This window comes from Mustela putorius, unplaced genomic scaffold (assembly GCF_011764305.1).
Source record: "Mustela putorius furo isolate JIRA1106 unplaced genomic scaffold, ASM1176430v1.1 tig00000585_pilon_pilon_pilon, whole genome shotgun sequence".
NCBI classification, from domain to species: domain Eukaryota; kingdom Metazoa; phylum Chordata; class Mammalia; order Carnivora; family Mustelidae; genus Mustela; species Mustela putorius.
Window position 1 is genome coordinate 13,102,622 of NW_025421424.1, and position 24,680 is coordinate 13,127,301.

The following is a 24,680-nucleotide window of genomic DNA, read 5'->3' on the forward strand; positions in this document are numbered from 1 at the left end:
CTGCATCGGTTCAGTAGCCAGATCTGAGAGCACCCCTTTCTATTTCTACCCAAGACTCTTCCTCTGTACAGAGCAGTGGGACAACAAGAGATCTTCTAAAACAGCCTTTTAGAAGGTGGAATTAGAGTAAATGATCAAAAGTGCATGAGCTGAATTGTACATTCAGCTTCCTTGGAATTTTCCTTTGTTGACTTGTGTTTCTTTTACAAGACTACTTATATCAAATAGACTTGCATTTAGTTACTTACCATTTTTTAAATCAAGAAATTGTCTAGATTAATATTTGGGGGATAGCTGAAAGGTAATGCATTTTAAGACTGTGCTGTTGGATTAAATCTGTCCATGGCTTACCTCTCTGTACCACTGGGTTCTCAGACTGCGGTCCCCAGACCAATAGCTTCAGAGGCATCTGAGAACTTGGGAGGCAAGTCCTCAGGTCCCACCATAGGCCTACTGTATTGGAAAGCCTGGAGGGGAGGCCCAGCAATCTGTGTTACAGCAAGTCTATCCAGGTGATACTGATGCAGAGCAAAGTGTGAGGACTGCTCCTCCATATAAAAGCAAGGATTTAGGGACGCCTGGGTGGCTCAGTGGGTTAAAGCCTCTGCCTTCGGCTTAGGTCATGATCCTTGGTTCCTGGGATCGAGCCCCGCATTGGGCTCTCTGCTCAGCAGGGAGCCTGCTTCCTCCTCTCTCTGCCTGCCTCTCTGCCTACTTGTGAACTCTGTCTATCAAATAAATAAAATCTTAAAAAAAAAACCAAGGATTTAAAATTTTTTAAAACTTTGTATTTCTCCCTTCTCATTCTCCACTAACTTTTTAACCCCAAGTCAGAAGCAGTGGTGTTATTGAGATGTAATGTCATTTATCCTCAGTGCTGTGCTTTGTTTCTGTGTGTTTTTCTATTTTGAAAGTCATTCACAATGGTTGTTCACATAATACGTCTCTAATCATCCTTTCCAATTTTATTCTGGTGTTATTCATTGGAAAACCTCTCCTGGGCCAGAGTTCTAGTTGGTTTTGACTCCTTTTGCTTTTGGGAGCCCTAGGAGTACCTTGTTTTTAGCCCCTCACATTTGACTGCAGTGGGTTATTGACACGTCTTTCTCTTTCCCATGATATTGGGAACTCCTTGAGCATCTTACGGTTCCTTTTCTCCCTTCCACCGACGGGAATTTATGGCACATGCAGATGCTCAGTAAATATTTATTATGTGAAGGATGATGTGAAAACTAACAAAATAGTAACTTTCCAAGATTGAGTATTACTGAAAGGCAGACTGGTGTTATAAGAAAGCTAAAGCGGGTGAATGTGAGTCCCCCTGCCAGCTGTCAGACTGCTCATGTACTTCCTCCCAACACTGCTTCCTCCATTGTAAAAGTGGCCTAATTCCTACCTCATAGGTTCTTATAGAGTTCCTGACACATGGTAGCTCTGAAAAATGATTGCTAATTTTAAAATTCATACTTTATACATTTTCATGACCTTAGGCCTTTTATTATCCCACTTTGAAGTCATACTTTATATTCTTACCTTTTTAAAAAATATTTATTGATTGATTTTATTTTTATATTTTTGTTTTTTAAAAATTTATTTATTGGACAGAGAGAGCACAAGTAGGGAGAGCAGCAGGCACAGGGAGAGGGAGAAATAGGCTCTCCTCTGAGCAGGGAGCTGGATGTGGGGCTCAATCCCAGGATCGTGGGATCATGACCTGAGCCGAAGGCAGCTGCTTAATCGACAGAGCCACCCAGGCTTTCAGTGTATAAGACCATATGATTTTGGAGAAACAGAGAAAGAGAGCACTAGTGAGAGGGACAGAAGGAGAGAGAATCTCAAGTAGGCTCAAACAGATTCCACGTTGAGCGTGGAGCCTGATGCAGGGCTTAATCTCTCGACCCTGAGATCATAACCAGAGCTGAAATCAAGAGTCAGATGTGTAATTGACTGTGCGGCCAGGTGCACCTATTTTTTTACTTTTAAATTTATTTTAGGGGCACCTCGGTGGCTCAGTTGGTTAAGCAACTGGCTTCAGCTCAGGTCATGATCTTGGAATCCTGCAATCAAGTCCCACATTGGGCTCCCTGCTCAGCAGGGAGTCTGTTTCTCCCTCTGACCCCTCCCCTTTCATGTTCTCTCTCTCAAATAAATATGTAAAATCTAAAAATAAAATATTTATTTTACTCATTAGAACCAAAAAGCAGATAGACTTGATTGAATTAAACTATTTAATATTTTGAGGAGGAGAAGGTAAAAGAAAGTCATATAGTGGTGGCAAAAAATTTTAATCAGTGTGCACTTTTGATATGAAAAAGGCTCTTGTGGTAGATTTATATAAATATACTTAGGCTTTTGATTTGTCTTGTTTTACAAACAAGTTCATTTTTTGAGTTGCACTTCTCATACTATTGCAAAAATTATTGACTCTGCTTTGATTCCCAGGAATTTGGGAAGCATTTCTTTTTACATACACCTTATAACCATTATGTGCAAGTCTTTGTTGCTTATTTAGTACATGGCTATATGTCCTCTCCATTTAGGGGTCAAGGATCAAACAGTTGTACCCTTCATATATTGAAAGAATCAAATTTTTACATTTTAGTAGAAAAAGAATAGACTTTCCACAGAATTATTTGCATCAACTACTAGACTACACACGGCCAGTTCGGCATACTGGTGTAACATCTCGTTTCTAAGAGATCTGGTCCCTAAAAAAAATAGCAGGCAAGTTGTGCCACTCTTGGCTCACTGTTAGGAGTTGAGGCTGTGGCAGCTTAGCTGAGTAGAGTGGAGGCTGAAGATCTAGCTCACCCACCATTTTGGAGCGGAGAGCCTGGGGCCAGAGAAACAACACATTCTGTCTGGGTCTCACTGCACATCACAGCCAGAATGAGAAATGCAAGTTCTGTGCAGTCCCATGCTGGGTACAGGATTTTTTGAGACAGTGCCATGAGGCCGTTTTGGAAGAACCACTTTATACCATTTGATGCCAAGGACTTTTCTGATGGCGGCCTGAAAAAAATAATGTTAAGCATTTCTGTTGTTTTGGCTTTTTTGTTTTGTTTTGTTTTTTTAATTAAAACAGTCAATGATCCCATTTCTTGAACTTTTACCTCCCACCTTAGGGTGGGATCTGATGACATAGGAGTTAGGGATGAGGTGAAGAAGCAGTCAGGAGGGTTGTTTCGTTCATTACTTCTTAATAAGCATCGCTGTCCCGCGCCGCCTTATCAGAGTAACTGTTTTGTAACTTCCAGTTCAAGATGGCCCTTTGGACAAATCCTGAGGTTCTGAATATTTGACCGTTTTCAGGGCTGTCTGCCAGCCCAGGTTCCCTCTCTCTATACAGCAGTTAAAGACTCATGACTTAGGCACTTTTTTTTTTTTTTTTTCTTTAAAAGATTTTATTTACTGAGATAGTGAGTGAGCACATAGGTGGGGTTGGGAAGGGGAGAGGGAGAGGCAGAGGAAGAGAGAGAAGTGAGCCCAGCAAGATGCTGGGCTCAATCCCAGGATTCTGGGATCATGACCTGAGCTAAAGGCAGACCCTAACTGACTGAGCCACCCAGGCGTCCCATGTAGGCATATTTTAATAACTGGATATAAATGTTTGAATCTCGGCTGCCACTCTAAGGTTTTATTCTCTTAGTTCAGGTTGCTGTCACATATTCTCTGGGAAAAGAAACTTAAAAGATCATCTACATTTTAAAACCTCTTAAATATTATATTTTGACAGAGTATTTATTTGGGGGGGTGTTTGGGAAGGAAGAGGATAACAAGAAAACTATCAAAACAGAAATATTATTAGATCTGCCATTGCGCAGAAACCAATATTAAAGTAGATCTGGCCTGATTCTCCCTAAGGAATTTTATTACTTAATGTGCCATAGGGATTTTGAAGTGGTATACTGGGTCATGAAGGGTGCCATCGTGGTAAGGGTTTAAAGGCCATAATTTTCTAAGTTATTTAGACATGAGTTATCATGGTCATTCCATCTGTACACAAATATTTTCTCATTCAGGAGATCTCCTTTCCTTGAGACTGCCAGGAGGCAAATTGGCTTTGCAGATGGAACCAAGCATCCCCCGGCAGTTAGGCAATGTTGTCTGGTCCCTTCGATGTCTAAGTGTGTTTTCAAAGGTTGGTTGGAAAGAGTATCAGAAGCAGCCTCTAAAGAGGGAGACTGATGGCTCCCCAGATAAATCTGATGAAGAATTTTGAACTTTGGTGACTTTATTTTTCCCCCAGTGAACTCTAGAGCTTCTCTGGGAGAACAAGCCGGCGGAGCTGGCCGGTTTCAGCTGCGGAGCCCGGGTCCCCGCTTTCCGGCCAGCAGCGGAGGGACAGACTGTACTGTACTCATTCTTCCAGGTGAAATACTTCATCTGAGGTTAACCTGAGACAAAATGTGAAACAATCAAGTGTATCCCAGAAAACCCTTGGAACCAGGACCATCAGAGTGTGGCCCACAGACTCACTGGAGTCATCATGCCCCTTCGGGCTGATCTGCATTTCTATAGCCTTTGATTATTTTCTCTGATAAGTACTAGACCTTAGGGGAAATTCAGATTATCTTGGATTAACAGGTGGAGGAGCTAATGACCAAAAAGTATTCCTTTCTTATTGCAAAGGGAAAAGAATTCTTCCTGGACTCTTAAGGTTAAATGCTTTTCAAGATTTAAGGGCCACAGGTTACAGAGGTCTAAAGCAAGTTACACTGCTTCAAAAATAACTAAGAAATTCAACTGTTGTTACTCCTGAAGAGAAGATCAGCAAGCACGTGGCATGAAAGAGGGAAGTGACCTGAAAGTGAAATTAAATAATAAAAATAAAAGTTCATCTTTACTTTTGTCTTAAATCATAATGCAAGTGAATTTGAAAAAGCTGATTAAATGCAATATAATTTAGGCGAAAAGGAAAACTTAACGTATCACAGTTATGCATGATTCTCAGCAAAGGCTGAAAAGTTGAAAAGCAGTATGAAAGAAAAAAAAACTGAATAAATGTATTAACATAAAAACCTTATCTTCGTGGTGCTGATCCATGTATTCCCATAAAAACCTTATCCTAGTAGTGCTGATCCACACGACATGTGCACACACAGGTACCACAAATAGTTGCACATCACTCAGTAGGAAACCAGGCTACTTGTGGGCCAGTTTCAGATTTGTGGATCCTGCCTAACACTGGTTCCATCTGCAGTCCGCAGGTGAGCTGTCCCAGTCACATGGACCCGAGGTTCCTGACCCTTCTGGGTGAGCTGTTTCGACCTTGTCAAACAGCGTGATCATTGGTCCCCACTGACAGAATCACATTTTTAAAAATGCCTGGATTTGAATTTTTTTTTTTTAAAGATTTTATTTATTTATTTGACAGAGAAAAATCACAAGTAGGCAGAGAGGCAGGCAGAGAGAGAGGAGGAAGCAGGCTTCCTGCAGAGAGCCCTATGCGGGGCTTGATTCCAGGACCCTGAGATCATGACCTGAGCCAAAGGCAAAGGCTTTAACCCACTGAGCCACCCAGGTGCCCTTGGATTTGAAGTTTTCTCCAATGCTTCAACCACACTGTAATGAACTAGGGTCAGAGCAGATTTCCCGAAATTTGCTCAAGCCACACCTGTGCCTCTGGGCTTTGGTGTCTCCAGTGATGTTCAGGAGGGTTGACCTCTTCTTTATAAGGCTTGTTATATCCTTTTCTCTCCCTGAAATCGATTTGTGGCAAGGCTGTTGTTCAGAAGACTTCCTAGGTTTAGGCTCCTTCCTCCGAGCTATTTTATGCAGCCAAGGTTAGTATTCTTAATGCACTGTTTCTTGATAGTTCAACCTCCAGCTCGCAGATCTTTGCCGGCTCCCCATACAAATAATAAAGGCAAACTCCCTAGACAGGCACTCGAAGCTGTCTGCCTCCAGCTGCCTCTGCAGTCCATTTCACACTCATCCAGTGAGTGTCCTCAGGGCCAAGCCGGGCCTGTGACAGGATGAATGTCCTTATGGGTGGCCATCAGATGGAGAGAAGAGTCACCTGATGTGTATAGACAGTGGGGGTATGTAAAGTGGAAAAGGCCTGTGTGTGTGGTGGTTTCTTCCTCTCCACAAGGGCTCACTTCTCCATTTTGGGGTCTCTCCAGCTTCTGCTTCCACTAGAAAGGGCCGTGAGCATCTAGAAGTATAGGCACTGGCTCTTTGGCCACATGAAGTTGTGAGGTCCTTCGGTACCATGTCCCTCTTAAAATTCCACCTCCATTTGTAAAATGAGGGGTTCGGTGCAGTCTTCCCTTCACAATGGATCTGTTTTCTGCCATACCCTGAGTGCCGAAGTGCTCTTCCAGATTTCTGCCATCCCCTCTTGTAGCCCTTAACTACCTGTGGCTATTGAGTATGTGAAATGTGCCTAGGTGAGCTATGTTTGGAGAGCACACACCAGATTTTAAAGATTTAGTCCTAAAAAAAATTATAAAATGTTTTGATTTCTATTTTGATTACATTGTAAAATGATAAATCACAGCTATAATGAACTAAATAAAACATATGATCAAAATTAATTTCACCTCTTTTTTTCTAATGTGGCTTCTTAGAATTTTAGAGTTGAGTATGTTGTTCCCATGTTTCTATTAGTCAGTGCTTGTTCTAGAAACTTGATTTCTTATATGATGAAGAAATAATTTACCTGCTTTATAATTGTTCAAGCACGTGAACTTCCAAGAAGTATGAAATGACCATTGTTACCAGACTAGCCAGAACAAAGAGATGTGTGGGGAGTGTCATGTCATTCTCCCAGTCTCGTAGGCAGAGGTGTAATTTTTCTTTGGTGATTTGAAATATGAGAATAACTTGCAGACACATCATTATTGTCTGTGAGCAGTTCTGGGCTGGGACTGAAAACAGGGCATTTCCAGGTTGGGGCAAAGAATGTGTTCTTCTCCACTGTGAGATCCTGTCATTCTGGCATTGCCTTTCTGTTCCTGGACTCAAGTGGTAATAGCCTGTGGGCAGCATTTGGGCAGTGGAGACATTTGCAGGAGAGTTGCATGACTTTGTACATGCACGAGGTGTGGAAAACGTGTTGACTTTGACCCAGCTCTAGGATTTGTGGGCAGCTTTGAAAATTCATTCCATTTTCCAAGTCCCTGAAGTCACATAGAACTCCCCTGCGTATTTCAGATCATGCCAACAACTTCTCCTCTGTCCTGATGCTAACACGTAGGATGTGTCTGTTTAAAGTGAATTCTGTGAATGCAGCAAGGTCTCCCAGGGAGCTGGCAAGACACAGCTGCTCTGCTAGAGTCCTTACTGAGATGGGTTGGAGAGTAAGGCATGTATACCTAAGGGCCTGCAGTCCAAGTCCTGTGCTTGGTAGTGAACATTAAAATGGCCCCATAGGGGGCGCCTGGGTGGCTCAGTGGGTTAAGCCACTGCCTTCGGCTCAGGTCATGATCTCAGGGTCCTGGGATCGAGTCCCGCATCGGGCTCTCTGCTCAGCAGGGGCCTGCTTCCCTTCCTCTCTCTCTGCCTGCCTCTCTGCCTACTTGTGATCTCTCTCTGTCAAATAAATAAGATTCTTAAAAAAATAAAATAAAATAAAATAAAATGGCCCCATAGTCTTTGTAGATTACATTTCTGCTCTGCATAAAGATAGGGAATCATTTCCAAATATGGTCACATTTTCAAAACTGAAGGCTTTCTTTGAAAGCTGTGTATAAACAATTGAATTCTTTAATAATTGCCTATTAACTTCAACATACCCTAACACACCTGTATAAACTTCAGAGAAGCTTTGACTATCTATATGTATTCTGAGTTCTAACTAAATACTGTGCTCTGGACAGCTAACTCTGCACTGATGAACCCCAGGTTTCATCTCTGGTACGTGGACTCAGGAGATGGTTCAAAGAGTGTCTATGAAAAGTTACTTACAACCCCTTTTACTTGGTGTGAGAAAATGAATAATGCTGATTCCCGTTCACCTTTTTTTCCTGCCTGCTCTTTAGTATAAATATTTTTATTTTGACGCCATCTGTAAATTGTAGTAATATGAATTTTCTGCTCTGGTAGAGTTTATGTGAGTGGTTCCAGAATCCCTCTGGAGCACAGCAGGCCACGAGGTTGGACAGGGCTGGACGTGGAGGTGTGGGGAGCAGAGGAGGAGGCTGGAAGGGAACAGGGAGTGAGCCAGATCTACTGAAGACTCCCAAGTGTGGTGGTAACTTCAGTCTCTTCATGGGGGTAATAGTTAAGAATTTTAAGGTGGACATAGAGGTGGTGGCTGTGTGAGGGACTTGACAGTTGTGAATTGTCACACAGCCTCTATGATAGCCGAGTAGAACATGGGTTTCAGGGGTGTGGACCTGGCAACATGGAGACAGATTGGAAGGCTGATCTAGTAATTGAGGTAAGAAATAGATAAAGCTTGTGCTAAGCCAGAGACAGGGAAGAAAGGAGGAGTTTGATCCCAGAGAGATGTAGCAGGAGGAGGTGACGGGACTTAGATCTGTGGTGTGACCGAGAAGTCCAAATCTGGAAAGTGTTCCTTGTGTCTGGCCAGATAAGGGAGAGGAGTGAGACTGTGGGCTCACTGGGCAAAAAGAGGAGAAGCAGGTTTGAAGGAAAAGTGCTCTGTGTGAGGTCTGAGAGGCACAGAGCGCAGAGACAAGATCAGGGTGGAGATGGATCAGGAAACGGTGTAGGTGTAGGTCCGTTTGGTCTAGAAAAAATTTGCTTAATGACATCATCTCCTGGAACCTGCAAAATACCCGTTGTAAGAAAAGTATTAATCAGGAAATGGCAACTATAAAAAGCTGCTCAGACAGTAACGTGCAAATGAATCTGCTCAGAACAGGGAAGTGTTCTCAGTGGAGCAGGCGAGGACAGAGATGGGTGGCTTAGAGGGTGGTAATTCTCATCCATCAGACCTCTATTAACCTGTGGATGAAGAGTCAGGGAGACTCCTGATTGCCTCTCAAGACGTATTCCGGGGTCATCTTTTCTAAAAAGCCTTGAGCCTTCCATGCCTGTCCCTCAGGTTGAGGGGCACAGCTGGTCTGACTCTCTTCTGGGCTGCGGCTGTTCTTTGTAATACCAGGTCTGTGTTTTTGCTTACTACCTGTGTGGTAGTGGGCTTTTTGAGAGGAGGAAGTGCATCATCTCCATTTTTGTTATCTTTGACATGTGCAGTGTATCCAGAATATCTAGCCCATAGTGAGTGTTCAGTAGATGTTCACCAAGTAAATGTAGGAGATTTAGACACGGGGTGGTGAAGTAGGAAGAGTAGCAGTCTGGACAGAAGAGAGGGGACCTAGGTTATGACACTAATTCTGCTATTGGTTCTTTGACCTGAGCAAGCTAGTTACTTTTGCTGGACCTTGGCTTCCTTGTAGGCAAAATGAGATTGAATAGGAATCTAGGAAATCCATATATGGTCTTCAAGAGTTCTCCGGATTTCTCGAGATGAAATGCAGAATTATGTATATTGTGTATATACATACACATATACATGAACATATATATATATAACTTCCCCTCCTTGAGGCTTTCAAAAGGACTATGGCTTAAAATAAGAATGACTGAATAAAATGTAGTGGCTTTAAGATTTCTGTATATGGAATTGGGAGAAGTACCCTATCACTGGGTGTGAGGTTTAGCTAAAGGACTTCTTTTGAGATTGCTTTTAAATGACAGTCCACTTACATGGATTTTTGTATTTATTCAAAGCAGTGAGGGTGTGGAGGTGATGAAGTTTGTGGGGAGATGTATGCTAAAGCTTCTTTGAGCCCATTCTCTTGCACTGTCACTTCTTAGAGCTTTTAAAATTCTATGTGAACTGTATGGATTATGGTTATTATGTGTTATCTCCATAAGTTGACTCAGCATGGGGCTTTCTTTCTTTCTTTCTTTTTTTTTTTTTTAACATTTGCTTTAGAAAGTTCAAGTGTGATTGTTTTGGGGCTCTTAGAAATACATTTGTATGACAGGAGTTTTATTTTCTGAATATTTACATGGAAAATAACAGAACAGAAAATGAATGAAGGCAAATGTTTACCATCCACAGTTCTCATTTTTTTAAACATAATGTTATAAATGGATAAGCTTAGTGACTCTTGACCAGTATTAGCAAACACTGGCCATCATGTGCTTGAATAGAGATACAACCTAACTTATTAGATGTATGCACAGTCATTAGAAAGCTTTGTTTTCTATCTGGTGCTAACTTGAAGTAGACATCTCACATTTTACTTTCTGAAGTGATTTGCAAAGACCAAATCTTATTTTATCAATGAAGATGGTGACCACAATGGCATTAGGAAAGAGCAGAAGTATGGGACATTCTTTTATATGCATTTTATAGATAAAGATACAGGGGTAAAGGACCTCTTGCAAAGAGCATCTATTTAACACCCATGCTTACCTAACTCGTGAGAGGAGGAGCTGAGATTTGAACCCAGAAAATTGGAGTCTTAAGCTTATGCTCCTAACCCGTCCAGTATACGATTTTCGTAAAGGGAGGTTCTTCCCCCCCCCCCACCCCGTAGGGCTTTACTTTTGAAATTTTGAAACAATAAATATAGAATAATTCTTTTATGATCATCATTAAGGCCCATACAAATTACATATAATTTAGAGCCATTTAATCTGTATAGATACTATACTCTCTTGAACAGTGCAAGTTCATTTTTTCTGATTCATAATTTTCTTGATACAGAAATATTGTTTTGTACATCTTATCTGGCTATAATCCTTTGCTTTGTCCATAGGGGAAGTGCTGGGGACATTTCCCAGCAATATTCTATAGTGTTCAAAGCAACAACCAGGTGTTTTAGGAAGGATCTCAAATGTGCTGCTAGAAATGACACTAAGCTGTGGTGTATCTTAATGGGGTAATTTACTGTGTGAAATTAGAATTGCAAAGAAAATTAAGATAATGAATTCTGTTGATTTCCTAGGAGACTTCAGGTAAAATATATTGTTAGTCTGATAGTCACCATCTGGTTGAGTTTAGAATTAGACTGCTTATCGGGTGCCTGGGTAATACCAGGTCTCTGGGCTGCCTCTGGGTTGCACCTGATAGAGTCTAGAAGCCTGTGCTTCTGTCTGAATTACTCAGTCCATCACTCCCAGACACATCTGAGTTACATCCTTGAGGGCTTGGATTTTTCCTCCATGACCACATGGGGTACTTGTTCTGAGCCTGTGAGAACCATTGTGGGGCATCCCTGTCTCTAGCTTCAGCTGCTGGATGGTAGCGTCATGCTGTGGTGCTGCAATGTTTTCCTGAACTACTAAGCTTGACTTGTACTTGGGGTTCAGCCTATAGCCCTGGATTGCCTTGCAGAGCCCACCTTCCTGTAAGGTTCCATCCCAAGGAACTCCAATTGAATTCATGAATCTTTTTTTTTTTTTTTTTTAGAGGATACTTTATTTTTAAAGATTTTATTCATTTATTTGACAGAGAGAGATCATGAGTAGGCAGAGAGGCAGGCAGAGAGAGAGAGAGAGGAGGAAGCAGGCTCCTGCTGAGCAGAGAGCCCGATGCGGGACTCGATCCCAGGACCCTGAGATCATGACCTGAGCCGAAGGCAGCGGCTTAACCCACTGAGCCAACCAGGCGCCCTGAATTCATGAATCTTATTAATAGCCTTTCCATTGGGTCAAGGAGAGGAATAAGAGGTAAAACTGCAGGATAAAGAACTCAAGGAGATAAATCCACAATTAATTAACACTTTCTGGCAGACCTGTGTTGCTGATCCCTATGGTTCTCTGCTGTTATTGTCTATGGCCATAGCTTCCTTACCTCAGGAATGTAGAAGTAGTTGTAACATACTGCTTCTGCATGGATGACTTGTTTTAATTACAGATTACATTATCAACAGTATGAATGGGCTGGATAAGTAGAAAGTAAGAATTTCTAGAAGGCCTCATGAAGAGAGTGGTTAAAATGGGTGGCTTTATTAGTGTACAGTTCTCTTTTTGGAAACTTTTATTTTATGGCTCTTCAACTAATGGGGGTGGTAAAAATAAAATGAAGAGCTCAAGCTAAATAATAATCACCATTAGAGAGAAAAATTTGATGGAGGGGGGTTATCACTATGTATACTGCTTTTAGATTTGAGGAGATAGGTAATTCTTTGTCCTATCTAATATTTAATTTTCATAATGGACACCTTCTTTAATTACTCATTTATTCTCTGCTTGTGCCAGGCTAAGCTCTTTACATATCTTTACACATACGGTCCTCAGTCCTCACAACAAATTTGCAAATTAAGTATTAGTCATTCATTGGTTTGAGCAACCAGTATTTTTATTTTAAGTGGTTGTTATGACTCTGGCTGTGAACTAGGTGGTAAGAAAGAACAGTGAAGAAGCCCTTGGAGTTCTGTGCCCTTAAGGTGTTTTTCATTGTTGGATGAGAAAGACAGACAGTAAACCAGTCATTGGAATGTCTTGTTATGTTCTTAAGACACTCCTCAGGGGAGTATAGATTTGTAAAAAGTTTTCAAAGAGCAGTGGTCATACTTTTGACCTCTCCATCCCATCTGAGAATCTTTCCTACAGAAATACGTAGACACAATTGAAAAGATAACTGGCAAGGATTATAATTTCAGGAGTGCTCTAGTAGCAAAATGTTGAAAAAGCTCATTGGCAGGAGAATGGTTAAATCATAATGTTGTTTACACACACTGGAATGTTGCACAGCAATAAGGTGAATGAGGCAAATCTGAATGTGTTGACAGCTGTCTGGGGTATATTGTTAGGTGACAAACTCTTGTTTTGGAAAAATCTGGATCATAGGAACATAGCACCTAAAATAACAATCATGAAGAAAAAGGAACACATTTATGCAAGAGCCACACCAGATTTTTAGCTCTGTTCTCCTTTAGGCAGAAGGTGTGTGTATGGAGGGAACAATGTCTGTGTATTACCATGTTGTTTCAATTTGACAAAATAAATATGAGTCCTTTTCAGGTATTTTAAATAGCAAATCAATTTTTAAATAAGGTGATGTTACTAGGGCAGAGTTAAGTCCTACAGGAACACAAAGGAACCAGACTAGATTGGGAGATGTCCAAGAAGGCTCTGGTGGAAGAAATGGCCTGTTCCAATTCAGGATGTATGTGGTCAGCCATAGAGAGGGACACAGAGAGATTGAGAGCGTCTTGCTCAGGAGTATCCCAGTAGGCAGCTCTGGAGCTGGCCCTCTCCGTGCTTTATTTAAAAGTTTGCCCAGATTGTCCTGGGTTGTTCTTCACTTGCCATCACAGTGCATCAGCCACTATGCCTGAATACTTCTCACATTTCCACTTCTCCTCTGTCTCTACTGCTGCTGGCTTAGACTTCTATTCTCATCTGGATGATTAAGAAAACACCCCCATAGGTCTCCTGGCCCCTTGTCTATACCCCGTGTTTCCTAAGCCTGCCTGTCCTTCACTGGGCTGAGTGATCTAAAAATAGAGTTTGACCTGGTTATCTTCCTTTTTAAACTTCGTCAATGGTCCTTCATAGATTCTGGGATCTAATCCCCCTCTTCTAAAAAGTAAGCCTACAAGAGCCCTACTTATCTCTTCCACCTTCTTCCCATGGTAACTGTTATTTAGGTTATCTGGAAATATTTTCATTTCTTTACAAATGTTGCTGCTTATTAAGCAAGGTGGTAGATGTAGGTCAAGAAAAATATCCGTGATGTGGATTTAGTAGTTGGTTGTTAGCCTATTAACTTGCAAATGTTCTGACTAGTTACCCCTTTATGAGAGTTCATGTCTCTAATTTCATATTTTGTTGAGGTAACAATTTATAAATTAATACATTTCAGGGAAAAGAGTCTTTTTAATGTCCTTGGGGATATTTTCTTTTGTGAATACTTTTGAATACATGTTTCTCATGTCTGGAGAATCTGGCATTAATTTGTGTACTTGTCTATTCCAAATCCGGATATGCTCCACCTTTATGGAATACACACTGTTCTAAAAACACTACATTGACCAAACAGTCTTATTTGCTTTGGCTAAACTTGGAGTTAATGAATGGACTTGATGTACAATCAGATAGACGCAAAACTAAGAGATGGTCCTAAGAGTCACTTTAAGACATGCTGTGTGTTATTCTTCCTTCCTTCTCACCTTCATTATTTTTCTATTACTGAATGGTGATAAGTAATAGTTTTAAATAGATAAGAGGAGTTGGTTTCATCTTGTTGATTTTTTAGAAATGTTTGTACTTTATAGACACATTTAATGTAGGACTAAAGTGATATACTATCTTCTGGCTCCCTCTGGTGGACAATTGTGCAAAAATGCAAATTGCAGTCTTACGGGTGGAAATGGGTTGTGTGAATAATTCTGATTGTTGGTGGGAAAAGGAACATAAGATACATTCTTATTTTTAGATACATCATAGTTATTATAGACAGTATCCCCAGGAATAAAATGCATTTCTATTAGGGTATAAAATAGTTGTAGTAAAGTACATCATAGTAGCAACATATATGATACTACTGTTATTGTTATTTTTCTTCTTAGTAATGGCAATGCTAGATTGTATAAAATAAAATCAGAAACAGATTTCACCTCACAGCTTGAAAACAGGGCACATTAGGATAAGGCTGATGCTGAAATTTAACAGTGCCATTAATTCATGAATCTAAATACTACTCTGCAGATTATTCCAGAATCTTCCGAAAGCTAAATGTTTCAGTAACGCGTAATTTTAGAATTTTTAGCATATGGTTATTTTTATTTTGAATCAGTTTATTTTGATAAACTTATTATTTATTCATTCGTGATTAATTAGACTGAAGATACTTTTATCTTTATTATGGGAAATTAATTGATACCCAGTTTTATCTAGGTGGTTATGTTTTGCTTTCATATCAAATGTTCAACAAAGTGAAACCAGGAAGAAACTGCATAGTCTTTCAATTAAATTTTATTTTATTTGCTTTGTATAATGATAATTTTATATAATAAAAGTTTACATTTATTGTGCTAAGCATTTGATGGGTATTATCTCATTTAATTTTTTCAGTAAACTCTATGAGGCTGATAGTTAGTTTCTGGTATTGACATTTTATAGAGGCTAGTAAAGGTGAGTTAAAGAGCCAAGACTCAACCAGACATTCTTTTTCTAAAGTTGTATGTTTATAACTACAGCAATGTACTACCTCCTGAAGTGGGCAAGAGATAGGTATGTGTGTGGCTAATGCTCGTATGCGACTTCTGTGGAGTGCTGGAGACCTTGCTATTAGGTTTCCACATTTGAACTGAGAAATTAGATTACCTAAGCTCTGAGATTTTTGCCTTTTATCTTTTTCCCCTCATTTCGAATAGTCCTTATAGAAGAACCTTTTTAAGTTTTGTTTAGTTTTGGGAGTTAGGGCAAATCATACCTGTTACCATAGAAACAGGCTTCATGGGAAAAGTGCATTTTAGCTCTTTGGGTTCCTTGCTAAGTCTTTGAGAGAGATGATCTTAGTTGTAAAAGTGGTAAGGAAGGGTAAAATCTTTAGATTCTAAAGTGAAAACTATAGCAGGACACAGGTAGGGAAGTCTTCATAAGGATTCTTTAAAATACATACAAATTATCAAGGGTTTAGGAAACTCTTTTTTCGCAAATACTCAGAATGACAATAAGGTAGTTTTCTTAAAGATGGCAATTATAAAGGATAGCTATCATTTAAATACTTTTCACGTATTAGCTTTTTAATTCCTATAATTAATGATTACAAAGAAGCTCACTATGATGATAGGCCGTATCCAGATGAGAAAACCGAAGCCCAGGGAACTAAAATAGTTTGCTTGAGGTTGGATAGCTGAAGACAGGCAAAGCTAGGATTTGAACTGTGGTCTAGCTCTCGAGAGTCCACATTCTAAACCATTTAGCTATTCAGCAGTGCTGCCCAGTAGCACTCTCTGTGATGATGAAGATGTTTGAGGTCTGGGTAGCGCAATACAGCATCCACGGATGGTTACTGAGCAGTTGAAATGTTGCCAGTACAAATAAGAAACTTAATTTTTTGTTCTGTAAATTTTAAATAGCCTTGTTTGGCCAGTGGTTACCGTTTTGGACAGTGCAGCTTTACAACACCTTTCCGATTCTGTAGAAGTGGAGGTACAAGACCTTTACTATTACCCTGTCTAACCTCTTGCTTTAATGATAAAGAAACGGCAAACTAGATGCTTAGTAATCTGCTTAGGGTTTCAAAGTTAAAGGATACAATTATAATCCAGATGTTTAAAATTTTCAGAAATAGTCCTTCCCCTTCTGTACTTAGTTGGTGTCTGCAAATTTAGGTTTCTCCTGCCATTGTTAATACTAGATTGTAAGACTATTAAAAAAATTCTTGTCTTTTCTGAAATACATGTCCAGTTAACACTTTTCCTTTTTTCTCAGGTTATAGAAACACTATCACGACTTTCTCGCACACCTATAGCACTGGCCACAGGAATCAGGTAAGTTTGTTTCTCTGTGATTCATGTGTTCTATTCCTTCATTGTAATAGCTATTAATGGAATGGTTACTGTTTGTAAAGCACTTTGCATGCAGAAACCATGCCTCATTCACACATGTACAGTGCCTGATGTGTAAGTGCCTAATATACATTTGAAAGTAATTGAGCAACTAAGAACTTAGTTGTAAAGTTGAATAGTACCCATTGGTTAAACATTCTCAACTCATGGCTGACTGTTACCAATAAGGTAACAGTTTGTTTGTTTAACAATTTGTTAAAACTGGTAAAACAGTTTGTTTTCTTAACTTCCTTCAACATTTCATTACATATGATTCATCAAAAAAGCCCACAAATGCTTAAGTAAATAAATACCTGGCAAGTTATTGTAGTACATTTACTTCCTATAGTCCATAAAAATAACTCACAACTTTAGCTAGGAGTTTAAAAAGTAATCAGACAAGTATAAAATGGTATGTGTACAAGGATGTGAGTTGAAGGATTGGTACTAAATGAAAAACTTGAAAGTATATTGGCTAAATGAATTATGACCTCTCCATGCCATGGAGTATTATGCATTCAGTAAGCATGGAAATAAATGCAGACAGGATTGTCATGTTGGGCTTTCCTTGTTTAAAATACTACATACTCAAGTTGGATCAGTCAGAAGTTTGTATTATTGAAATACAGAGAAACAGTTTCAATAGCCAATCATCAAGGCTGCTTGGAAATTGAATGGATATCATTTTTTATCTTGTTTCCTCAGAGCTCCACACTTTAGTCTCCAGCCATTATGGGGTTCTGTGGTGCTATGTCTCTCCCTCTGTTGTTCCTTTCTGTGTCCAGCTCACATTCAGATTTTCAGGGAGAGGATATAAGCACTTCTTAAGAAGACTGATTGGCAGTGACCAGGCAGCCCATTCCCTGGATACAAAACACAGCGACTCCAGGAAGGATACTCTGCAGACCGGTTCTTGGAAATGGGCTATGAATTTGGCATCTTTCTACAGAAGTCATCTCTAGGCTGGATACGTGTTCAGCACCTTAAAATTTGCTCTATGCGATTCATCTTTCCATATTAATATATGGAATATATGGTATTTCCATATTAATATATATGTGTGTGTGTATACATACACACACACATATATATATAGTTATATATATATATGTATATATATAAACAGCAGATTTTGAAATCGCCTGATTCTATTTTTATGTATTTATGTATTTTTGGTTCTGAAAGGATATACATTAGAAGGTTTTCTTTTCCTTTTTAAATTATTCTTATCTATATTTCCAAATATTTATATAATGGACTTACATTGGCATAAAAGCATAAAAAGCATAATCAAATGTGCCTGAATTTATTTAAGAAAAAAAAAAAAGATTTTGAAACTCAGGCATTTCTCACACATTTTAATTTATTTGAAAAACGTAAGTTCCTTAAATGTCTTAAGTACTCAATTAATCCATAAATTAATATGAAAACACATTTTTCAGTGTATCAAATATAATTTTTTAGCAATTACTAGCTCTCACTTATTATTTTGACCCTCTTATTTTTATTTTTATGAAACATGACATCCTGCCTGCATATAAAGAAAGTAAAACTTCTGGCATAATAGTATAATTATGGTTGTGTAAGATATGCATTTAGGGCGTTATGCTGGGGTTATGAAAATAGTGCATAGTACATTAGGCAAAAAATTCAATGGCTAGAAATCGGGGATACACTAAACTGCTTTTCTTTTAATAGGGAATAAAGAAAACTTCCTACTCTCCCTAAGGCCTAGGGTTTACTCATTTGTCCAATAAGTGAAAATAAAAAAATATGACTTAAATAACTTGAAGTCCAAGTAGAATAGTCTGCCAGAATCAATAATCATAGGTGAAGGGTGCGGATATTTTGATCTTCTAATAATTTTTATCTCTGTTAGTGGGCTGAGTCATGCAGGGATGATTGGTACCAAACCATTTGTCGGTCAGATCAGATTCCCTAAGTGGAGAGAGACCGTGCTGAAGGCAGAGGCGCTGGGGCAGCTGCTGGCTTTCTGAGCTGGGGAGCTGCAGAGCCTGCAGAAAGCGGCACGTGTGGCCTGTCCACAGCTGCTCAGGTGACAGTGGCGACCACTGGTAATTGCTACAGCTCATTTGGAGTAGCAGGTGCCACAATGTCCCCAGGGGACCCCATGCACCACCACAGGATGGGCACTTTGGGAGAAGCCCAGGCTGTTTGTTAAATGCGATGACTGATCTGACCACTGTGGCAGCCAGCTGGGCTCTGCATTCAGTGAGAGCTCAATGCCCAGCCTCCTGGCTGCTTACTCATCTTTCTTGTGTGTGTGTGTGTGTGTTTTTTTCTCCCTCTCTTCCAGGCCCTTCCCAACTGAAGAGAGCATTAGTGATGAAGACATCTACAAAGGCCTTCCTGATTTGATAGAGTATGTTGGGTATCTTCAGCTAAGTTAAACCACCACCCATGTTTGCATCCTTTGTGGGTTTTAACCAGGGTTGTTAAGATAGCTTTCCGAAGCGGTAAAAAGATTTAATGATTAAGACACATAAGAATTAACCTCAAACTAGTGATGGAAAGCTTCACAAAAAATGGGCCTCGTTGGGCTTTTAGTTCCTGTTGTGTGCCCCATGCCGTGCCAGTCCCTTTGACAAGACAAGGAACAGATTGCAATGAAGTAAAATTTGGAAGTTTCTCAAAGGCATATTCGAGATGGTGGGTGAAACTGGAATTAGACAGTGAAGGGAACAGTGATGAAGAAACAAGATCTGCTTCTGGAGTTGTAGGGCAGATAGTGCGTGCTTTCTAAGTTCAAGGAAAGGCGAGATGAGTGTGGGCTGGAGTTCTTCAGGGAGTTTCATTAGATGGTGTTTGTTCTGCACAGACTCCTTCTGGGCTTTATTATTTAGTAGTCAGGAGAGGCAAAAGGCCCTTGCACCTGATTATCTTCTGCTGATTGACTGACTTGTGCAGATTACAAATAAATATGAAAAATGATCCCCACCCCTCAAGGAACTGATGACAAAGATCAGGCGTGTTTGCAAAGAATTATAGTAAGAAATAGATTGTGCTCCAAAAGGGATGCAGGTTCTGTGGAAATTCTTCTATTCATCCATCCCAGTGCACCAGCACTCCAGGCTTTGCTGTAGGACCTTTGCTCATTCTGCCTTTATGGCTGACCCCTCACCATTCCAGCCTTTGCTCAGATGTCCCTCCGTGGAGAGGCCTTCCTGACTACCCTCCCTAAATTGCTGCCAGCCCCTCACCTTGCTCTCTAGCTTTACAGCACTCCTTTCTGCCTGAGACCATCTTTGTCGGCTTCATTTATTCTCCATCTGCTCATTAGAAGGTCAACTTTGTGAGGCCAGGGACTTTACCTTGTTCTTGGCTGTGCTCCCAGAACTTTACCCAGCATCTGGTGTGCAGTAGGTCCTTAGTAACCATTTGTTTTCTGAATGATTAAGCGGAGTTGCATTCAAGCATCTCTTCTCCTGTTTGCCGGCATTCTGCTTCAGGCCTGAGCTGTCTTTTCAGTTCACACGGACTTGTCGAGTGCCTGTTTCTGTGCTAACCATGTTACATGCATTATCTCGTCCTAACTTCAACATGATGAGGTCGATCCTGTGATCCCAACTTATGAAGGAGAAAACTGAATCATGGAAAGCTAAGAAACTTACTGGAAGTCATACAGCTAGCCAGTTTTAGTCTTCGGATTGGAACCCTGACAGTTCTTACTCCAGAGCTGAGGACTTTCCTTACTGCATGAAACTCCCTGAGTTGCCCCCTCCATGAGAACCTCCAAGAGGAGAGCAGAGGAGAATGCTGACAGGATGGCCAGCAGCTTGTCCCAGAACGGGTGGCACTTGAATGGGCCTTGAAGTTTGATGTTTTAACTGAGGATGAAGGATCGATTTTTAGCTCCTCTTAAAACTTCCAAGAGCTCACTGATTGTGAGCAAGATTATTGCTGATTGTCTCACTGAATTGGCTGTAGTCTTCATAAAGTGACTATAATTTTCTGGTAATATAACCAACTCCTCTGAAGTATTAGGAAGAACATATTATTTCTTGGGGCACCTGGGTGACTCAGCTGGTTAAGTATCTGACTCTTGATTTCTGTTCAGGTCATGATCCTCAGGGTCGTGAGATCGAGCCCCATGTTGGACTCCATGCTCAGTGCAGAGTCTGCTTGAGATTCTCTCTCCCCCTCCCCCTACTTGCAATCCCTCTCTCCCTCTTTGTCTCTCAAATAAAATAAAATCTTTAAAAAGGAATATGTTATTTCTAGAGCTATTATAATGTTCTTTTTTTAAGCCCCACCAATTGTCACTTACATCTACTAACTTTCATAGCCTCCCCTCCTCTTGTTGTGTTGATGTCAGGATAAATCCTGTGAGGACGTGTACCCCAAGCCAAGTTTGGAAAAATCTGGGCTCCTGAGCCAGCTGCTCTGAGACACCAGCTCAGGGTCTGGGAAATGCAGTCTGCTTCAACTCTCCACCTAGTGGTGGAAAGTCCAAATGTGGTGTTATTCCTACAAGTGCTCGCCTTTGGTTTTCAGTCTTAGCTTTGGTATGATCTCTGTGGGCTCATATCTTTAAGTCTGACTTTTGGGATTGAAATCACCCCAAGGAAAGCCCTTAGAGACAATATTTCCCTCCCTACTGCAGAGGGAATCATTCTGTTCTCATGTGGAGAGAAACAGAGAATGCAGCAGAGAGGTTGTGAGATGGCTAGGCTGCACAGTGTCTGCTTTTTCTACCTTTATCGGGGTGTTATTCACGGCCTGGACATATAGATGACCTGGACACAGGAAAAGTAATAAAGATTAATAAATATTAATAAAGATTATATATTATATTAATTAATATAATCAATCACTTAATTAATATAATAATCACTTAATTAATATAATTAATTAATATAATAAAAATTAATAAAGATTATTGTTGATTTGTTGACCATTTGAAGAATCACAGTCATCCTTCCCCTGGCATCCCCCTGCTTCCCCACAACCGCCCCAGCTCATTTTATGCAGGTCAGGAATTCTTGACCAAACTGTTAGTAATAAAAGCTGCCTTAGTATGGGATTGAATAACAAAACTCAAAGAATTTTAGCCCAATCTTGGGTGTGTGTGTGTGTGTGTGTGTGTGTACACATACACACATGCATGTGTGTCACTCATACAGTTCTTCTTTAAAAGCTTTTTTTCCAGGGGCACCTGGGTGGCTCAGTGGGTTAAACCTCTGCCTTCAGCTCAGGTCATGATCTCAGGGTCCTGGGATTGAGTCCCGCATCAGGCTCTCTGTTCAACGGGGAGCCTGCTTCCTCCTCTCTCTCTCTGCCTATTCTGTCTACTTGTGATCTCTCTCTCTCTCTGTCAAATAAATAAGTGAAATCTAAACAAACAAACAAACAAAACTTTTTTCCAGTTGTATTGAGAAATAATCTATATCCTTGTGTAAGTTTAAGGAGTACAACATGATAGTTTTATTTACATATATTGTGATATAATTACCATATAGGGTCAGCCAACATCTGTCCATCTGGTATAGATACAATTAAAAGAAAAGAAAGAAGAAAAGGGTAAAAAGAAATTCTCCATATGGTGAGAACGCTTAAGATTTACTGTTTTAACAACGTTCCTGTGTACCATGCAGCAGTGTTGGCTGTGGTCAGAATGTCATACATTCCATCCCTAGTCCTTATTTACTGGATTGATAGAAGTTTGTACCTTTTAACTACCTTTCTCCAGTTATCCCTACCCGTCTCCTCCATCTCTGATCTCCTCCAGTCTGATCTCTTTTGCAGTAAGGTTTTTTTTGTTGCTGTTGTTCTGTTCTTTGGAGCTTTGTTTTTGTTTTGTATTTTTTTAGATTCCACATATAAGTCAGATCACACAGTGTTTGTGTTTCTTGGTCTTATTTCACTCAGCATAACGCCCTCAAGGTCCATCCATGTTATTGCAATTGGTGCAATCTCCTCATTTTTTTATACTGAATCATATCCCATTGTGTGTGCGTGTGTGTGTGTGTGTATCACACACTGCAACTTCTTCATGCATTCATCCATTGGTGGACATTGAGGTTTTGTCCATGTCTTGGTTATTGTAAAAATAATGCTGCTGTGAACATGAGGGTGCAGACTTCATTTTGAGTTAGTGTTTTTGTTTCTTTTGGATATATTCCGAGAAGTGGAATTCCTGGATCATATGATATTTCTCTTTTTAATTTTTTTTAATACAAAATTTTTAAATTTATTTATTTTCAGCATAACAGTATCATTATTTTTTTACCACACCCAGTGCTCCATGCAATCTGTGCCCTCTATAATACCCACCACCTGGTACCCCGACCTCCCACCCGCCCCTGCCACTTCAAACCCCTCAGATTGTTTTTCAGAGTCCATAGTCTCTCATGATTCACCTCCCTTCCAATAATAAAACCGGGGTCATCATGTTACCTGATTTCAAGCTTTACTACAAAGCTGTGATCACCAAGAAAGCATGGTACTGGCATAAAAACAGACACATAGACCAGTGGAACAGAGTAGAGAGCCCAGATATGGACCCTCAACTCTATGGGCAAATAATCTTCGACAAAACAGGAAAAAATATACAGTGGAAAAAAGACAGTCTCTTCAATAAATGGTGCTGGGAAAACTGGGCAGCTATATGTAGAAGAATGAAACTCGGCCATTCTCTTATACCGTACGCAAAGATAAACTCGAAATGGATAAAATACCTCAACGTGAGACAGGAATCCATCAGAATCCTAGAGAACATAGGCAGTAATCTCTTCGATATCAGCCACAGCAACTTCTTTCAAGATATGTCTCCAAAGGCAAAGGAAACAAAGGCGAAGATAAACTTTTGGGACTTCATCAAAATCAAAAGCTTCTGCACAACAAAGGAAACAGTCAAGAAAACAAAGAGGCAACCCACCAAATGGGAGAAGATATTTGCAAATGACAGTACAGACAAAAGGTTGATATCCAGGATCTATAAGAACACCTCAAACTCAACACACACAAAACAGACAATCATATAAAAAAATGGGCAGAAGATATGAACAGACACTTCTCCAATGAAGACTTACAAATGGCTGTCAGACACATGAAAAAATGTTCATCATCACTAGTCATCAGGGAGATTCAAATTAAAACCACATTGAGATGTCACCTTACACCAGTTAGAATGGACAAAATTAACAAGACAGGAAACAACATGTGTTGGAGGGGATGTGGAGAAAGGGGAACCCTCTTCCACTGTTGGTGGGAATGCAAGTTGGCGCAGCCTCTTTGGAGAACAGTGTGGGGATTCCTCAAGAAATTAAAAATAGAACTTCCCTATGACCCTGCCATTGCACTCCTGGGTATTTACCCCAAAGATACAGATGTAGTGAAAAGAAGGGCCATCTGTACCCCAATGTTTATAGCAGCAATGGCCACGGTCGCCAAACTGTGGAAAGAACCAAGATGCCCTTCAACGGATGAATGGATAAGGAAGGTGTGGTCCATATACACTATGGAGTATTATGCTTCCATCAGAGAGGACAAATACCCAACTTTTGTAGCAACATGGAAGGGACTGGAAGAGATTATGCTGAGTGAAATAAGTCAAGCAGAGAGAGTCACTGAGTCACTGAGTATGTGTCACCTTTCACTTATTTGTGGTTTCACTTATTTGTGGAGCATAGCAAAAAGCATGGAGGACATGGGGAGTTAGAGAGAAGGGGGTTGGGGTAAATTGGAAGGGGAGGTGAATCATGAGAGACTATGGACTTCTTAATTTGTTTTTAAAGATTTTATTTATTTATTTGTCAGAGAGAGAAGGACAGAGTGTGAGCACAGGCAGACAGAATGGCAGGCAGAGGCAGAGGGAGAAGCGGGCTCCTTTCCCTGCCGAGCAAGGAGCCCGATGTGGGACTCGATCCCAGGACGCTGGAATTATGACCCGAGCTGAAGGCAGCTGCTTAACCAACTGAGCCACCCAGGCGTCCCTCTCTTTTTAATTTTTTGAGGAGGCTCCCCACTATTTTCTACAGTGACTGTACTCATATATAGTCCCACCAACAGTGTGTGAAGGGTCCCTTTTCTCCACATCCTCTCTAGGATTTATCTCTTAATCTTTTGATGATGGCCATTATAACCGGCATAGGGTAATACCTCATGTGGTTTCAAGTTGCATTTTCTTAATGTCTGGTGAGGCTGAACATTTTTTCATGTACATGT

The 24,680-nt window shown here is 40.3% G+C and overlaps 1 protein-coding gene across 4 annotated transcripts in view; it reads left to right on the plus strand.

Annotated features, from left to right (window-relative positions):
- The window catches only part of VAV3 (vav guanine nucleotide exchange factor 3), a 352,020-nt gene that overhangs the window by 137,795 nt on the left and 189,545 nt on the right, over positions 1-24,680 (plus strand). For all 4 annotated transcript variants that reach the window (XM_045081972.1, XM_045081970.1, XM_045081971.1 and 1 more), the window contains exons 3-4: positions 16,378-16,436; positions 18,811-18,876. In XM_045081972.1, the coding sequence (XP_044937907.1) occupies positions 16,378-16,436; positions 18,811-18,876 (125 nt within the window). The remainder of the gene's footprint in view (positions 1-16,377; positions 16,437-18,810; positions 18,877-24,680) is intronic.